At 40.6% G+C, this 18,052-nt stretch overlaps 2 protein-coding genes across 3 annotated transcripts in view; both read left to right on the forward strand.

Moving 5' to 3' along the window:
• Window positions 1–459: 459 nt before the first annotated feature.
• Window positions 460–13,013, forward strand: LOC139551840 (phosphatidylinositol 4-phosphate 5-kinase type-1 beta-like). The gene is made up of 6 exons (XM_071363203.1): window positions 460–501; window positions 590–720; window positions 5,786–5,894; window positions 6,370–6,522; window positions 6,696–6,731; window positions 8,341–13,013. Exons 1-6 carry the CDS (start codon window positions 460–462, stop codon window positions 8,635–8,637), a joined length of 768 nt encoding a protein of 255 aa, XP_071219304.1. The 3' UTR covers window positions 8,638–13,013.
• A 1,505-nt stretch (window positions 13,014–14,518) lies between these two features.
• The window catches only part of LOC139551777 (tight junction protein ZO-2-like), a 34,279-nt gene continuing 30,745 nt past the window's right edge, over window positions 14,519–18,052 (forward strand). Inside the window, exon 1 of one of the 2 annotated variants that reach the window (XM_071363114.1) lies at window positions 14,519–14,740. The gene's annotated coding sequence lies outside the window, so the exon portion shown is untranslated. The remainder of the gene's footprint in view (window positions 14,741–18,052) is intronic. The other variant, XM_071363112.1, reaches the window with a different exon arrangement.

Here is an 18,052-nt window from a genome sequence, read left to right on the forward strand (position 1 = left end):
AAAGATGGAAACAACAACCACTGAGAATGGAGGTGGAGGAACCAGTGGGTCAAAAGATTACAAAAAAGTATGGAGTCTTTGGGCCCCGGTAATTGATTTCTAATTTATGGCACACATCTACAAATCCTGTATAATGTCCTTCTGAGTGTGAACAAGGTCCCATTGGTGAACTGAGCTTCAAGAAGGATTACTGCCATTCCTCTTAATATTGGGCAATGCTTTTCCCTCCCTGGACTGGAGATGGTGTTGTGGTTGAGCGTTACATAATGGTGCTCAGTCTGTCTGTTTGTGTTTGCTGATGGAGGGGCCGGAGCGGCGGATAACGTGATTAGGTAGATCAGCCACTGTGTTTAGCCACACGAGAGGCATGCCGACTGCCCTTTAGATTCTCTGCCTTTCCATCAGTTCAGAACAGAAATGCCAAAATCAGTTACAAAGCTACAGATTGTCCTGGTATCCATGAACGTGCTGACTGACGTGCATCAGATGTACCTTTCAGATGTACAAAAATGGTCATGTTTGATCTGAAATCCTACACATTATAATCAGTGTTGTATTGATTGAGAATATTATGTTTGTGTGGTCCCAGCCAACTGCTGCTGCACTGAAAGGAGCCATCCAGCTGGGCATTGGGTATGCTGTGGGGAACCTGACATCCAAGCCTGACAGAGATGTGCTCATGCAGGATTTCTACATGGTGGAGAGTGTCTTTCTACCCAGGTACAGTACACAGCACTGGCATCACTCAGCGGGCTTATACACATCACTAGTTAGTGACATGAATACAGTACAAACCCTGTTAAAGAAGCAAATCTGACAGATTTTCCCATTGACACAGAAGTCCCTTTCACTACAAAAGTCCTACTCCAGTCTCCTTCTCACCTCATTTAACACCTGCTCATTTCCACGTTTTCATAGATTCATAGAATTTTTGGGAATGACGTAGAGTAAAGCATATGTGAAACTTCGCTAACAATATAGAGTGGGGAAAGTGGTGGTGCGTTGGGACAATTAATAAACACTGCGGTGAATAAAACCTAATAAAAAAAATCTGTCTTGTCCAGGACTGGACTCTACACAGACTGGTACTACATAGCCAATCAGAGCTACAGTCGGCCTATATGCAAATGAGCTATCTGCCACACCGGCCTGCCATCACTCACTTTGAACTGGACTGTGTGTTTACAGGCAGTAGCAACAGCATGACTTTAGATCATTAGAACGTATTCGGCAAAAGCCACAAAATACACCTGTTGAATTTCTGCAAATAAATTAAATACCACGGGTGTCCTCTTACATTTGCAGACTTTACAGTCCTATTGATCAAACAACCATGAAAAGGTAAGCTCTCTCTCCCACAGATAGCACTGTGTCTTTTTTTGAACATAATGTTTCCTCCATCGTTTCTTATGACTGAAAAAGCTTCTGGACATCAGAACAGCAATCACACACCTCGATCTGGACGAAGACATCTACTTCAATGAGTCTACGCCACAGGACATCCTGCTCATCTCGAACCAGGCCCTAATCCCCGGAAGAGGAAAAAACATAGCTATAGAGGTCGCAGTGCGGGTACATTGATGAGACTACAGCGACGAGTGAATAAACCGCTCCTACCCTCTGTTCTGAGATACTCTTAATTGGCTATGAAAAGCCAACTGACATTTACTCCTGAGGTGCTGATCTGTTGCACCCTCGACAACCACTGTGATTATTATTATTTGACCCTGCTGGTCATCTATGAACATTTTAACATCTTGGCCATGTTCTGTTATAATCTCCACCCGGCACAGCCAGAAGAGGACTGGCCACCCCTCATAGCCTGGTTCCTCTCTAGGTTTCTTCCTAGGTTCTGGCCTTTCTAGTGAGTTTTTCCAAGCCACCGTGCTTCTATACCTGCATTGCTTGCTGTTTGGGGTTTTAGGCTGGGTTTCTGTTCAGCACTTTGTGACATCAGCTGATGTAAGAAATACATTTGATTGATTGTTCTATTGGTGAATGTGCAATCGCTGGAGAACAAACTGGACGAGCTCAGTTTGAGACTATCCTATCAACGGGACATTAAGAACTGTAATACACTATGCTTTTCGGGGTCATGGCTGAACAAGGACATGGATAATATACAGTTAGCTGGGTTTTCCATGCATCGGCAGAACAGCAGAATCCGGTAAAATCCATGGGGGTGGGGTGTCTCTTTGTCAACAAAGACTGGTGCACATTCTAAAGATTCTGCTCGCCTGAGTTAGAATACCTCATGATAAGCTGTAGACCATACTATTTACCAAGAGTTTTCATCTATATTTTTCGTAGCTGTTTATTTACCACCACAAACCGATGCTGGCACTAAGACCGCACTCAACAAGTTTCATAGGGCCATAAGCAAACAAAAAAATGCTAATCCAGAGGCGGCACTCCTAGTGGCTGGTGATTTTAATGCAGGAAAATTGGAATCCATTTTACACAAGTAATTTTTCCAACAATTGTTTACAGACAGATTATTTCACTTATAATTCACTGTATCACAATTCCAGTGGGTCAGAAGTTTACATACACTAAGTTGACTGTGCCTTTAAACAGCTTGGAAAATTCCAGAAAATTATGTCATGGCTTTAGAAGCTTCTGATAGGCTAATTGACATTATTTTAGTCAATTGGAGGTTTACCTGTGGATTGGTTTACATACACCTTAGCCAAATACATTTAAACTCCGTTTTTCACAATTCCTGACATTTCATCCAAGTAAAAGTTCCCTGTTTTAGGTCAGTTAGGATCACCACTTTATTTTAAGAATGTGAAATGTCAGAATAATAGTAGAAAGTGATTTATTTCAGCGTTTATTTCTTTCATCACATTCCCAGTGGGTCAGAAGTTTATATACACTAAATTAGTATTTGGTAGCATTGGCTTTAAATTGTTTAACTTGGGTCAAATGTTTCAGGTAGCCTTCCACAAGCTTCCCACAATAAGTTGGGTGAATTTTGGCCCATTCCTCCAGACAGTCAGGTTTGCAGGCCTCCTTGCTCGCACACGCTTTTTCAGTTCTGCCCACAAATTTTCTATGGGATTGAGGTCAGGGCTTTGTGATGGCCACTCCAATACCTTGACTTTGTTGTCCTTAAGCCATTTTGCCACAACTTTGGAAGTATGCTTGGGGTCATTGTCTTTTTTATGGCGGTTTTGGAGCAGTGGATTCTTCCTTGCTGAGCGGGCTTTCAGGTTATGTCGATATAGGACTCATTTTACTGTGGATATAGATACTTTGTACCTGTTTCCTCCAGCATCTTCACAAGGTACTTTGCTGTTGTTCTGGGATTGATTTGCACTTTTCGCAACAAAGTATGTTCATCTCTAGGAGACAGAACGCGTCTCCTTCCTGAGAGATATGACGGCTGCGTGGTCCCATGGTGTTTATACTTGCATATTATTGTTTGTACAGATGAACGTGGTACCTTCAGGCGTTTGGAAATTGCTCCCAAGAATGAACCAGACTTGTGGAGGTCTACAATTATTTTCTGAGGTCTTGGCTAATTTCTTTAGATTTTCCCATGATGTCAAGCAAAGAGGCACTGAGTTTAAAGGTAGGCCTTGAAATACATCCACAGGTACACCTCCAATTGACTCAAATTATGTCAATTAGCCTATCAGAAGCTTCTAAAGCCGTGATATAATTTTCTGGAATTTTCCAAGCTGTTTAAAGGCACAGTCAACTTAATGTATGTAAACTTCTGATCCACTGGAATTGTGATACAGTGAATTATAAGTAAAATAATCTGTCTGTAAAGAATTGTTGGAAAAATTACTTGCGTCATTCACAAAGTAGATGTCCTAACCGACTTGCCAAAACTATAGTTTGTTAACAAGAAATTTGTGGAGTGGTTGAAAAACGAGTTTTAATGACTCCAACCTAGGTGTATGTAAACTTCCAACTTCAACTGTATATATATAATGTACTGTAATAGAGGTCCTGTATATATATAATGTACTGGGGGGTACCCACTACCCTCTGTAGCGCCTCACGATCGGATGCCAAGCAATTGCCATACCAGGCGGTGACGCAACCGGTTAGGATGCTCTCGATGGTTGCAGCTGTATAACTTTTTGAGGATCGGGGACCCATGACAATTCTTTTAAGTCTCCTGAGGGGAAAAGGCATTGTCGTGCCCTCTTCACAACTGTCTTGGTTTGTTTGGACCATGATAGTTTGTTGGTGATGTGGACATGAAGGAACTTGAAACTCTCAACCCGCTCCCCACAGCCCCGTTGATGTGAATGGGGGCATGTTCGGCCCTCCTTTTCCTGTAGTCCACGATCAGCTCCTTTGTCTTGCTCACGTAGAGGGAGAGGTTGTTGTCCTGGCCCCACACTGCCAGGTTTCTGACCACCTCCCTATAGGCTGTCTTAAGAACAAGAGGGGACTAAGCACGCACCCCTGAGGGGGCCCTCGTGTTGAGGATCAGCGTGGCAATGTGTTGTTGCCTACCCTTACCACCTGGGGCGGCCCGTCAGGAAGTCCAGGATCCAGTTGTTTAGTCCCAGGGTCCTTAGTAATGAGCTTTGTGGGCACTATGGTGTTGAACGCTGAGCTGTAGTCAATGAACAGCATTCTCACATAGGTGTTCCTTTTGTCCAGGTGGGAAAGGGCAGTGTGAAGTGAGATTGAGATTGCGTCATCTGTGGATCTGTTGCAAATTGGATTGGGTCTAGGGTTTCCGTGATCATGGTGTTGATGTGAGCCATGACCAGCTTTCAAAGCACTTCATGGCTACCGACGTGAGTGCTACTGAGCGGTAGTCCTTTAGGCATGTTACCTCCGCTTTTCTATGGTGGTCTGCTTGACCACCATCAATCAACTGTATTTAAAAAGCCTTTTTTACATCAGCAGATGTCACAAAGTGCTATACAGAAACTCAGCCTAAAACTCCAAACAGCAAGCAATGCAGATGTAGAAGCATGTAGGTATTAGACTCGGTCAGGGAGAGGTTGAAAATGTAATTGAAGACACTTGACCCAGACATGCGTGACCTTCGAAGCTTCACTGAAAGATGCACATCTGTTGTGACATCTGTTAGGCACTGCTTATCGCACAGCTGATGCTTCTTGTATACTTCAATAGTTTCCTTGTAGTGGTTCATCACTCAATCACAATATTCTCTGTTTGCTCTAACTCAGTGGTTCCCAAACTCTGGGGCCAACTTACTCTTGAAAGCTGTAATAGTAGAATACTTCAAAATGAGGTAGTGCATCAGCAGTTTTCCTCTTGTCATTGCTCCCTCAGAGAGCTATTTATGTAGCCTAGCGGTTAAGAGCGATGGGCCAGTAACCGAAAGGTGGAAAAATCTGCCGTTCTGCCCTTGAGCAAGGCAGTTACACTGTGCCGTGGACTTCGATAAAGGCAGCCCCCCCGCATCGCTCTGATTCAGAGGTGTTGGGTTAAATGCAGAATACACATTTAGGTTGAATGCACTCCGTTGTGCAACTTACTAGGTATCCCTTATAATGTTTTAGAAATTACCAGAACCAACTTACTAGCCCATGTCAGCTAATGTTTTTTTTATCTAGGTTTTTTTACCCATTTTGTTGTTCCCCAATGATGGAAGGGGGGCCCCGAGTGTAAACGTTTGGGAACTGCTGCTCTAACTGATACATTTGTGTACTGGACCCTGTTCTATTGGGATGCAAATGCATGTGTTTTCAGTGGTAAATGAGTGTTTGTATATGGATGTATAGGGCTGCTGTTGTACACTGATAACACTGATCTGTTTGTGTGATAATGCTTGTGTTGTCAGTGAGAGGAGCAACATGACCCCAGCGCACCACTTCCCAGACTTCCGCCTCAAAACCTACGCCCCTCGCTACTTTAGGGAGCTCTTTGGCATCAAAGCAGATGACTACCTGGTTAGTGTGGAAAGCCCTTTACAAAAAACACTCCTACACACCATGTGCTTCTCTGATAATACAGCATACAATGATGTAGTATTACACCCCATTAGAGTTGTCTGATCTAGAAGTAAGAGCACAGTGTTCACACTGGGCACAGATGTCATTTCATTGTCTAGTTTGGATTTACATTTGAGTTGTCAACTAATGTGAATTCAATGTGAAATCAACAAAACATTTCACCATGTCATTGGATTTAGTTTAAAAGTTGGGTGAAAAAAATACAATCCCCTTACGTTGATGCCTTTTTTCAAATTCAATCAGTTTTCTACGTTAATTCAACGTCCTCACATGTACATTTTTGGGTTGAAATTACTTCGAAACAATGTTGATTCAAACAGTTTTTGCCCATTGTTTTTTTTTTTGAAAACTTCCTTGTTGCTGTCCTGTCTATATTAATGCATGCTATTGGCTCTTCCTGTATGAATTCCAGTACTCCATCTGTAATGAGCCTCTGATCGAGCTGTCCAACCCCGGGGCCAGCAGTTCCTGGTTCTACCTGACCAGCGACGATGAGTTCATCATTAAGACAGTGCAGCATAAAGAGGCTGAGTTCCTGCAGAAACTCCTTCCTGGTTACTACATGGTGAGCCCCTCCCTTAACACAAACACCATTCCTGGCATAATAAATAGGGCAACTCCTATCAGTTCTAGTGCATTCAGGATATTCTTAATCAAAGATTGTAAAGTTTGATTTAAATGTTGGCAACGTGTGAACTATTCTCAATGTATCTCTTTTTCCATCTTGTTTTATTTCAGAATCTGAATCAGAACCCGAGGACACTGCTACCTACAGTGGGGAGAACAAGTATTTGATACACTGCCGATTTTGCAGGTTTTCCTACTTACAAAGCATGTAGAGGTCTGTCATTTTTATCACAGGTACACTTCAACTGTGAGAGACGGAATCTAAAACAAAAATCCAGAAAATCACATTGTATGATTTTTAAGTAATTCATTTGCATTTTATTTCATGACATAAGTATTTGATACATCAGAAAAGCAGAACTTAATATTTGGTACAGAAACCTTTGTTTGCAATTACAGAGATCATACGTTTCCTGTAGTTCTTGACCAGGTTTGCACACACTGCAGCAGGGATTTTGGCCCACTCCTCCATACAGACCTTCTCCAGATCCTTCAGGTTTCGGGGCTGTCGCTGGGCAATACGGACTTTCAGCTCCCTCCAAAGATTTTCTATTGGGTTCAGGTCTGGAGACTGGCTAGGCCACTCCAGGACCTTGAGATGCTTCTTACGGAGCCACTCCTTAGTTGCCCTGGCTGTGTGTTTCGGGTCGTTGTCATGCTGGAAGACCCAGCCACGACCTATCTTCAATGCTCTTACTGAGGGAAGGAGGTTGTTGGCCAAGATCTCGCGATGCATGGCCCCATCCATCCTCCCCTCAATACGGTGCAGTCGTCCTGTCCCCTTTGCAGAAAAGCATCCCCAAAGAATGATGTTTCCACCTCCAAGCTTCACGGTTAGGATGGTGTTCTTGGGGTTGTACTAATCCTTCTTCTTCCTCCAAACACGGCGAGTGGAGTTTAGACCAAAAAGCTCTATTTTTGTCTCATCAGACCACATGACCTTCTCCAATTCCTCCTCTGGATCATCCAGATGGTCATTGGCAAACTTCAGACGGGCCTGGACATGCGCTGGCTTGAGCAGGGGGACCTTGCGTGCGCTGCAGGATTTTAATCCATGACGGCGTAGTGTGTTACTAATGGTTTTCTTTGAGACTGTGGTCCCAGCTCTCTTCAGGTCATTGACCAGGTCCTGCCGTGTAGTTCTGGGCTGATCCCTCACCTTCCTCATGATCATTGATGCCCCACGAGGTGAGATCTTGCATGGAGCCCTAGACCGAAGGTGATTGACCGTCATCTTGAACTTCTTCCATTTTCTAATAATTGCGCCAACAGTTGTTGCCTTCTCACCAAGCTGCTTACCTATTGTCCTGTAGCCCATCCCAGCCTTGTGCAGGTCTACAATTTTATCCCCGATGTCCTTACACAGCTCTCTGGTCTTGGCCATTGTGGAGAGGTTGGAGTCTGTTTGATTGAGTGGGTGGACAGGTGTCTTTTATACAGGTAACGAGTTCAAACAGGTGCAGTTAATACAGGTAATGAGTGGAGAACAGGAGGGCTTCTTAAAGAAAAACTAACAGGTCTGTGAGAGCCGGAATTCTTACTAGTTGGTAGGTGATCAAATACTTATGTCATGCAATAAAATGCGAATTAATTACTTAAAAATCATACAATGTGATTTTCTGGATTTTTGTTTTAAATTCCGTCTCTCACAGTTGAAGTGTACCTATGATAAAAATTACAGACCTCTACATGCTTTGTAAGTAGGAAAACCTGCAAAATCGGCAGTGTATCAAATACTTGTTCTCCCCACTGTAAGTTCTACGGCCTGTACTGCATCCAGAGTGCCGGGGTCAACATCCGCCTGGTGGTGATGAACAACGTGTTGCCCAGGGCCCTCCAGATGCACTACAAATACGACCTGAAGTGCTCCACCTACAAACGCCACGCCTCGTGCAGGGAACGCGCCAAGTTCTCACCCACCTTCAAAGACCTGGACTTCCAGGAGATGCTTGAGGGCCTGCACTTTGATGGCGACACGTACAGTGCCTTAATGAAGACACTGCAGAGGGACTGCAGGGTGAGGCCACTCGCAGTAGATTCACTTACTTATTGATATTGCATATTCAAAACATGAAGGCTAGTCAAATGTGTGTTGTTAGAGGGACATTTTAGTTCCTTCAGTAGCATTTGGTTGGATATTTCTCATTGAACTTTGAACCCACATTGGCAATAATGTTACATAAGGATGACTGGCCTCTTCTACATCACCTTGAGCCCTTCTGAATGACTGCATTATTACTCAACAGAGGAACTGGACAGAGGCAGAATAACAATCACCCAACACAATGTGGTAGGTAGGCAGCAGCACAGTAAGGTAACTCAGGCATTGTTAAGGCCTTTGTTTAGAGGAGTTATAGTGTCACATCAGTGATGGTCAGAAGCAATGTTCCCTCTAAGCTGTGCACGAGATTGAACTTCACTCAATTTTATACAGTTTTCCCCTTTAGTTAGCACTATCAACATTTCGCTCTACTGTGGGAATTGTGATTGAATCAATGCAATATTAGCCACGTACACAGACCAGTGCGCCATAACCAATCTTCTTCTATGGTATGATGGCATTCTCAACAATTAGATGTGCAATCCGCCACCTACTGTGCGGGTGCATAATATGGATCCCAAAAATGGAAATAATGTGGGTAAAAATAAATCAAATATCATACAAACTATCAAAAAAGAAATTAACAAAATCAACCTGCTTTTCTGTAAAACACTAATACTAATCAGGTCCCTACACAGGTTCAGAAGACTCCTGTGAGGGCGGGACATTTCCTAGAGACATTAGTCCTTACAGTGCTTCTGCAGTGCTTCTGCACTCCAAAAACGTATCGGCTGCAGATAAAATGACAATTGTGCTGTACAATTAATAACTGTGGCTATAAATGCCACAAAATCCATATTCTTTACAATGGGTGTATCCAGATCACTCGATTTACTTAAAACACTAACAACTGGTTGCGATGCATCCACCGCCATAGCTTCAACACGGTTGCCTCTTGACCTTTGACTCTCTTCACTGCCTCCACATAGGAGAACCGCTACACAGCTCTGATCCTTGACACCTCGAACCTCCTTCACCCTAACAGGGCACTCAAGAAAGTCCGGAATATGATCCCCACCACAGTTGCAACATTTTCCATTCACCGATTCTTCAATACCATACTTCTCCCGTCTGCAAACACTTCACACGTGCCCATATCCTTTACAATTCCCATTAAAGCACAATTGTGAGTCCATGCAGCTTATTATGTGACTTGTTAAGCACATGTTTACTGATGAACTTATTTAGGTTTGCCGTTATTGTGTGTAGGCCAGCGACAAAACAAAATGTCATCAATTTTAAACAACATGTAATCAAGTTTAAATTCAGGCTGTAACACAGTTGGGGGGGGTGTGAATACTTTCTGAAGGCAATAAGTCCTATCATCAATTATACTATTTAGGCCTACAAAGCATTTGCAAATTCATCAACAGTTATTGTTTCAATTCAACCCAGGGTTCAATTTAGATCTTTGGTTGAGATGGAGACATGAATCCAACATATCAATTTGTAGACAAACTGGAAATGAATTACAACACAACCAAATATCAACATTTTGAAGGAGATCTTCTGCTTGGATAGTTTCATCTGTGCCACTGACTTAGTCTGGCTTGAAATCTCCGTCTCAACCAAAAATCTAAGTTTAAGAATAGGACTAAATCAAATTAAACTTTAAATGCACTTTAAATAAAAGTTTGATTTAGTCCTATTCTTTAACTTTGATTCTTGGTTGAGATGGAGACGTGAATCCAACATGTCATTAATTTGTAGACAAACTAGGAATAAAGCCAGACTGGGTCATTGGCACAAAGATACATCTCCTTCAAATGTTGATATTTGGTTGCGTTGACAACCAAACACAAATAGCCTATTAACTTGTCGACAAGTTAACAAATTATAAATTGGATTCACGTCTCCAAATGAACCAAAAATAAACGTTTAAGAATAGGATTGTGCCAGTTGCTCAGATTAATGTATCCAAGGATTAGATATCCTTTAAATGTTGATATTTGGCTGTGTTGTCAACCAAACACAATTCAATAATACTTTTCTAATACAGTCAATAGCCTAAAGTTAAAGCTATCTTACAAACTAATTTAACAGTATTTATTCAACTTTAAAATGAGTAACACATCCATTGCTACATTTTGAGGTTAGCCTACTGTAACTATAACTGTCTTCTTATGTAATCATAGAAAGCATGCATGTTCAAGGTGGCATGCAAAGGTCGCAGGTCTGTGGAGATCTTCAGAATTGCTATAATAATCTGTGCAGAATCTCAAACATCATTGATCACTGGCACTATGTACTTTTAATGTAATCTCAACTGCAATCCAGGTAATTTGGTTGTGCTATTAGATTAAGCACAGTGATAACACATTAAGTTGTTGTATAAATAAAAAATATCTGACATTGTATTCCCATTTGAACTTTGTACTTTTAAATGATTGAAAGCATAGTGATAACACATTGGGAATTCAACAAACATCTGGCTGTCATTTTGAGTGGCTGAATAAAGGTTGAAATCTCAATGGTCAACATCTCAACCAAATAAAACCCACATTTCCATGTTGAAATTATGTGGTGTGCCCAGTGGGTCCTCACTCTGATTGTACACCGCACCACTTCATATACACCAGACCTCACCCACTCCTTATCCACCTTAGCACCCTTATACCTTTCAAGGCTCACCCCTTGATGGAACCAACATTTTGTTCTGTTAGACAGTGATGGAGTTATTTATCTCTGTTGTCCATTGTAACTCTTCCCACTGTCTCCTCAGTGATAACCATTGTGACTCCAGTGCAAATGTGGCCCTGGATGACACTGTCCTCTCTCCCCATACCCAGGGCAGCCCAGACTCTACGCAATGTCTACTTCGTGGGTGTACAAGATACACTATGCATTTAGTTAGGAGTCATTATCTGTTTAATAGTGTCTATGACATCATCACTTCTGCTTGTCTCTATAATATCATAAATATTCCATGCCCTTTGTAAGGTCACTGATTGTGTCGCTCTGTGACATCATCGCTAACTTAACTCCTATGTATGACATCACTAAGATGTATTTAGACATTTTCCGTATATTACCAATCCTCTCTGAAATCCCTGTTTGTTTGGTAATCTATGACATCTCCAACATCTCCTCTCTGTTACATCTCTGATTTTCAACCTCTTATGTTCTAGTGAAGACGGGTGGAAGAAGATGAAAAGTCCCTTCCCACAGCATCACTAAATAGATAACGATCTCTTTAAGCATCAACTGCACATAAAAACGCTATTATGACAGTGCCCTAATACAGACTGTCCTGCCTTTTGAAGTCATGACCGGCACTGTAAAGCACCTTTCTCCTGCTACCGTACACTTTGCTGCTACTTTAAAATCAGGGACAATCCTAAGGTTTTCGAATGGAGATTACTAGCAACAGTCACCTTGTGGAACATGCCAAATCACTTCTATTCAATGCTTCTCTAGCAAAGCTCTATTTGTATGCACATCCATGTGATTGATTATGGATTTTAATGTTGAAATATCACTAATAACAATGTTCAAATCTCTGAGGCTGGATTCCTGAAAAATTAAATATGTAAATGTTATTTGATTAAATAGGAAGCATTAAAAAAAATGTATATACATGCATAAAGATACAGAATTTTATGAAAATAAATCTAGAATAGTACAAGAAAATACTGTATTGAGCAAATGCTTTAGTTACATGACATACTTTTGAGACCCCATAAATCAACCCATTAAGTCATATCACAATCAGTGTAGTAGACCTTGGACACCAGGGAACACACAATGTAGTGGGGACTTAAGGCTCGCACACATCGCACCGAATGTGGTTCTAGCGTTCGTCTGCCAATCGTTCAGCACGCTGTGTTTTAGGGACCACCCGCTGTACATGTCCGACTGACAATTTTTTTCTGGCGATTCTACATGTAAAATTGATTCGCAGTCGTTTCGCAAATTACATTCAGACGTGCTAAATAGTCCTACTCTTGGCCAGCAAACGCTATCGGTGTGTCTGAGCCCTTAGTTGCCAATCAATGTTCCATGCATTGAATTAGTCAAGATTGTAAAACAATGCCATGGTGAAAGAATACCATCGAAGGCTTATGTTATGTAGCTAAAGACATGTGATTATGCCATATCACGAAGTGTCTTCCTTTCACGATCACACATTTTATAATGCATTTCATATAGGTGTAGGCCTATTAATGATCAGTCATGATTGCACATTTTATTTGTTTTAAAATGATGTATTTCAAGATCAAATGTTTTTTTTTTAAATGTACAGTTGGCATAATATGTATATTGTATTTAAAAATAATTAGTCTTCTATAAATATAATTTGTCGGTCAAATAAAATCTGATTTTATGCAGTAGCATTGTATGTATCCATCTCTAAATTCTCCATCCCTTAAAGGATCGCATTATCATTGCCATGCCCATAAATGATCAATAGGGGGCACAGTGTGTATAGAATTACTGATCTCTGTTTCTTTCCTCATCGAGGATTATGTTATGATAGATGCAAACGCTATCAATATTCCATATAGAAGCTTTTTCAGTGAAAACTAAACACAGAAAATATATACATTTTATCTGTTCATGTAAGTAAGTTTAAAAAACATGGGCTTGAATGGGGACTCCCGTTCTATTAATTCTATCAAGGCTATCAACATATCTGTGTATTTTTTATCCTATCAGATAACCGAAATTCAGATAGATAATCTTAGAAAAACTGGGCCCTGGTGATTCACAGCCAAGTCCTCCTGGGTCACGGCTTAAGAATGGGCTGTTGTGGCTTCAAACGTTGTTTTCATTATCTGGAGATGCACAGGAAAATTCAAAAGGCTTCTGGTGGATCACAGTTTGGAGACCACTACATTTATACACACCAGGGAATCTCACTATTACACTCTTCTATGGACATTGCAGGCCAATGCTATCAATATACTCTGTTTGAAAACAATGAACCCATCCATGATTTTCAAATGCAGAAACGCAACAGCTGACATCAAGGAAACATACAACAGGCTATCAACATACAGTGCATTCGGAAAGTATTCAGACCTCTTGACTTTTCCCACATTTTGTTACATTACAGCCTTATTCTAAAATTGATTCGTTTTTTACACCTCATCAGTCTACACACAATGACAGAGCAAAATGCTTTTTTTTTTCTTTTTTTGCATTTGTATTAAAAATAAAAATCTGATTACATTTACATAAGTATTCAGACCCTTTTCTCAGTCATGTGTTGAAGCACCTTCAATTGAAGCACCAAATCAATTGAATTTAACCACAGGTGGAATCCAATCAAGTTGTAGAAACATCTCAAGGACGATCAATGGAAACAGGATGCACCTAAACTCAATTTCGAGTCTCATAGCAAAGGGACTGAATACTTACGTAAATAAGATATTTCTGTTTTTTATTTTTAATACATTTGCAAACATTTCTAAAAACCTGTTTTCGCTTTGTCATTATGGGGTATTGTGTGTAGATTGATGAGGGGGCAAAAATGTTTGCCCAAACAGCAATCAATCCAGGAGTAGAAGCACTGAATCAAAATTGTAGCCTGTTGATAACATGTCGGTAGGGGTGGTAATGGTTGAGAAAAAAATGGTTGAGTGGATGATGAGTTTCCTTTTATGTTTCACTTCCCAGGTATGATTCATGCAGTTTCAGTGTGGATTAGGCCCTACTTTGAATTATAAGGAGTGTGTGATTGGCAGGAGTGAGTAGGCTTTGTTTTACCTTACATATTACTGAGCTGACATTCAGTTTCTGTACAATTCACTGGGGAGTGTGGACATCCTAACGGTAAGTGGGCTATATAAGTGTACATTTGAGGGGTGACTCATGCCCTTCGGCAGAACTCACCTACGTATGGTCACGTGGTAGTTTACAGCGCCGTGCGTGACTCACCTGCAGTTTCAACGCCACGCCCATACCTGCAAAAACCAGGAAACGCAAAGCATTGCCGCAAAACTAACTGCTTTTTTCTTACTTCAAAACTCACCTTCTGCTGGTGTACTATCATATTAGGTTTTTAATTGTGGTTTTCAATCGCAAAAGACCAAATATCCAGAATTTCCAATAGGTAAGTCAAACTTCGAAACTGCCTTTCGTAACGTAGTGTATAATCTCTCAGTTTGCTTCTCTTGCCTTATTTGGGTATTGACCATTGTTCACAGTAGCCATATCATTCGTTATTCGTTATTTCTAAAGTAAAACCTCAAACTTCTGAATATATAGTACAATTATAACTGGTCAAGCTTGGGCGGCCTCAGTGTTTGTCCTTTGTAGCCCATTCACGAGGGCTATTATGTTACAGAAACGTCACGATTTGGCCTACATTCTGAGGAGGCCTCAACTCAATGTTACTAACTTACTGAACCATTTCCATTTGTTTATGTCTAGTAGTTGACCTATTCATCCACTCTTGCTTTTTGGGATACCCAAAAAGAGAATTATTATACTGATTATAATTCTGTAAATATTAACTGGTGTCTTTGAGTGTGGCTATGGGTGTTTCTAGCCCTTGATCATGACTCAGTGCCGTTGTGTTACACACACAAGTCATTGGATGAAAGCCTCTTCTGTATGGGGGAGTTTGCCGAAGCACATTAACGCGCATTGCTTGCGTTACGTTTTGGAAGCATAAGTATGGAACCAGATAGTACGTTCAACCTTTTGGCAGCTATCGTTAGGATAGTAAGAAAGGGCATGCATGAATCGTCAATGTGAAATTGAATCAGTGAACATACAAACACCATGTTACGATTACGGACTTACATTTTAGTCTTGAACAAATCTTGCGTTGCAATTCTGACGTACAATAATACTTTTCAGAGTTTTGTCAGTTTCATCTCACCAACAACAAAAAATGTACACCAAATGTCCTGTGAGGAGTGCTACGCGAACAAGTATAACAGTAAAAAAAATGTAAATGGTCAGGGAAAGAGGTATCCTGCCTGTTTCAAAGTCAAAAGTCTCTATTACTCCTCAGTTGAGTTTTCTTCACATTTAGGTTGCTAATGTAATGGATTTGTTGGCCAAGTCTAGATAGCACTAGCTGTATTATGCCTACAACAGTGAAGTTTCATTCCGCTAGGTGTATCTCTACAGACGTGGACATCCCCATGCATGCATCTTATCAAAATATGAGTAATTCAATATTGCACCATCCCATTCTCTGGGCTCTTTCTGCAATCTTAACCAGTAGTATATACCAGGAATAACGAAACAGAACATAATAGATATTTGGTGAATATATGAATTATGTATGACCACTGGAGTCTTTGCCACTCAAAATATTGAAAAAAATATATATATTTTGACATTTATTTCATCACTCAATCTTGCCAAAGCATATTCTGTAGGAGGGGTTAATATGAATTTAAAATCATTTTACATGATTTGTATGAATCGGGCCATGAACATACGGCCTTTGAAATTAACTAGGGAGAGGTTCAACAGAGGCTATGTCTGGCATAAACTTATTCCCACACTTTACAATAAGTCTGTTGCAGTGGTCTTAGGTAGTCTCCGTATAGGCTATTCCCTCCATCGTGACACTGCTGCCCAGTTGAAGAGCTTGTTATCTGCTTGCAGCAGCACCATGCGCCTTTGGAAAAGCACCCCTCAGCCTCAGAATATGCCCTTCTAGAGGCATGCAGCCATAGTCATTATACCCTAATGTAGGCCTACTAGCCAGAAAAAGTGCAGAGCATGCATGATGTGTGTGTCTCATATTCCAACATTTTAACATTTAATTCATCCTCCATTTAGTTCAGTATGTCATTCATTCTGTAATTTGCCAGAGTTGCAATAGGAACTAAATCAAAGAGAATAGAACAGTCTTATCCATTTGTTTATTGAAATCCATGTGTGTATTCAAAATCATCTAAATTCTTCAAAGGTCTTTAGCCAATCATTTTAACAATTCAATGTTTAATTTAGGCCTATCCAAATAAAATAGGACTTCAACTTTTAGGTATTGCAATTTAGGCTATCGTTTTGGGTACTGGTGTCTTGTGGAGTAATTTTAACTCTATTTGTGTTTTATAACTGTTTTTATAGGCTTCCCCTTAAAAAGAGGTCCTAGCTCACAGGCCTCAAAATAAATAGCTTTGTGAGTAGTGTGTGACCCTAGGGTGGCAACACATTCTAATTGATTTCAATGGGTCTTTCTCCATTCTGATTGTTTTATACTGTTCAATTCAACTTCAACCAAAAATAATTTTTCATACATTTCCTGCACTCATTTGAGAATTTCCACACTGTAAATAGCAGTAGGGCTGCATGATATAGGCAAAAAAAATCTAGGCCTTATTTTCTAACACATGGGTGAACTGTTGGGATCATGGAACTAGAATGATTATTCTAAATTTATAGTTACAATATAATAGTGGGCACTATGAATAGTGTTTGACATGATAATGATTGAAAATGCCAGGGAGGAGTTATTGTGATAGGGTAGGAAACAGTGTTGATAAGAGTTTCCTAGGGGAACCAATAATCTTTGGCCACAATGAATGATTTCACTTTGCTGCATGAAGTAGCTAACATTCTTTCTTTGCGTATTCGGCTTTGATTTAGAAGATACTGTTGCACAAACAACATGCTGATTTAGGTCTACACCATCACTGGTATTATCAGGCTGTATAGCTAATTACATTTGCTCTGACTCGATACATTTTATTAGCTAGCCAGCTAACTAGCGATTAGCATTGGTGGCTAACAAGATTTAGGCCCAACTTACTAAGAAAAGACAAACTAGCTGTTTTGCAGATGTAAGAAACACAAACTAATAGTGTAATTTATAGAACACTAGTGAATTTATATTAAGAAGCAAAGTGAAAACTGCATCATTGTCATCAATATTGTTGCATGTGCTAGACTGAACGCAAGTGTCTCAGTCTGGAACAACAAATGCTCTTGAGTGCCGGGGCGGGACTAGGTCTGTGTGGAAAAAGAGGCTGGAGAGAGATGACTTAAGTAGCAAAGTAAACTATAAAAATGAACGTTACACACAGTGTATTACATTTTAACAAACCAAACATTCAAATAGTGTTAGAGGGTAAAGTAAAAACCCAAACCGGTTCGTGCATCAATACTGGTATATCGTAAAAATACGGAATACCGCCCAGCCCTAGAGTATTTGGCTGTTTTGACTTCCAGGGCCAATTCCCCTTTTTAACAGAACATCAAATCAAACTGTATTCGTCACATGCGCCGAATACAACAAGTGTAGACCTTGGACTATAAGGAGTAATGTTAGACTCCTTTAGTCCATTTATTGGGCTATGGGTATGTCTAACCCAAAGCACCGAGACCTTATTCAGAATAGCAAATCCCAGTCAAAACATCCCTTTGTGATAAGGTTCACAACAACCATGTGGAGAAGAGA

This window comes from Salvelinus alpinus, chromosome 24, assembly GCF_045679555.1.
Source record: "Salvelinus alpinus chromosome 24, SLU_Salpinus.1, whole genome shotgun sequence".
NCBI classification, from domain to species: Eukaryota; Metazoa; Chordata; class Actinopteri; order Salmoniformes; family Salmonidae; genus Salvelinus; species Salvelinus alpinus.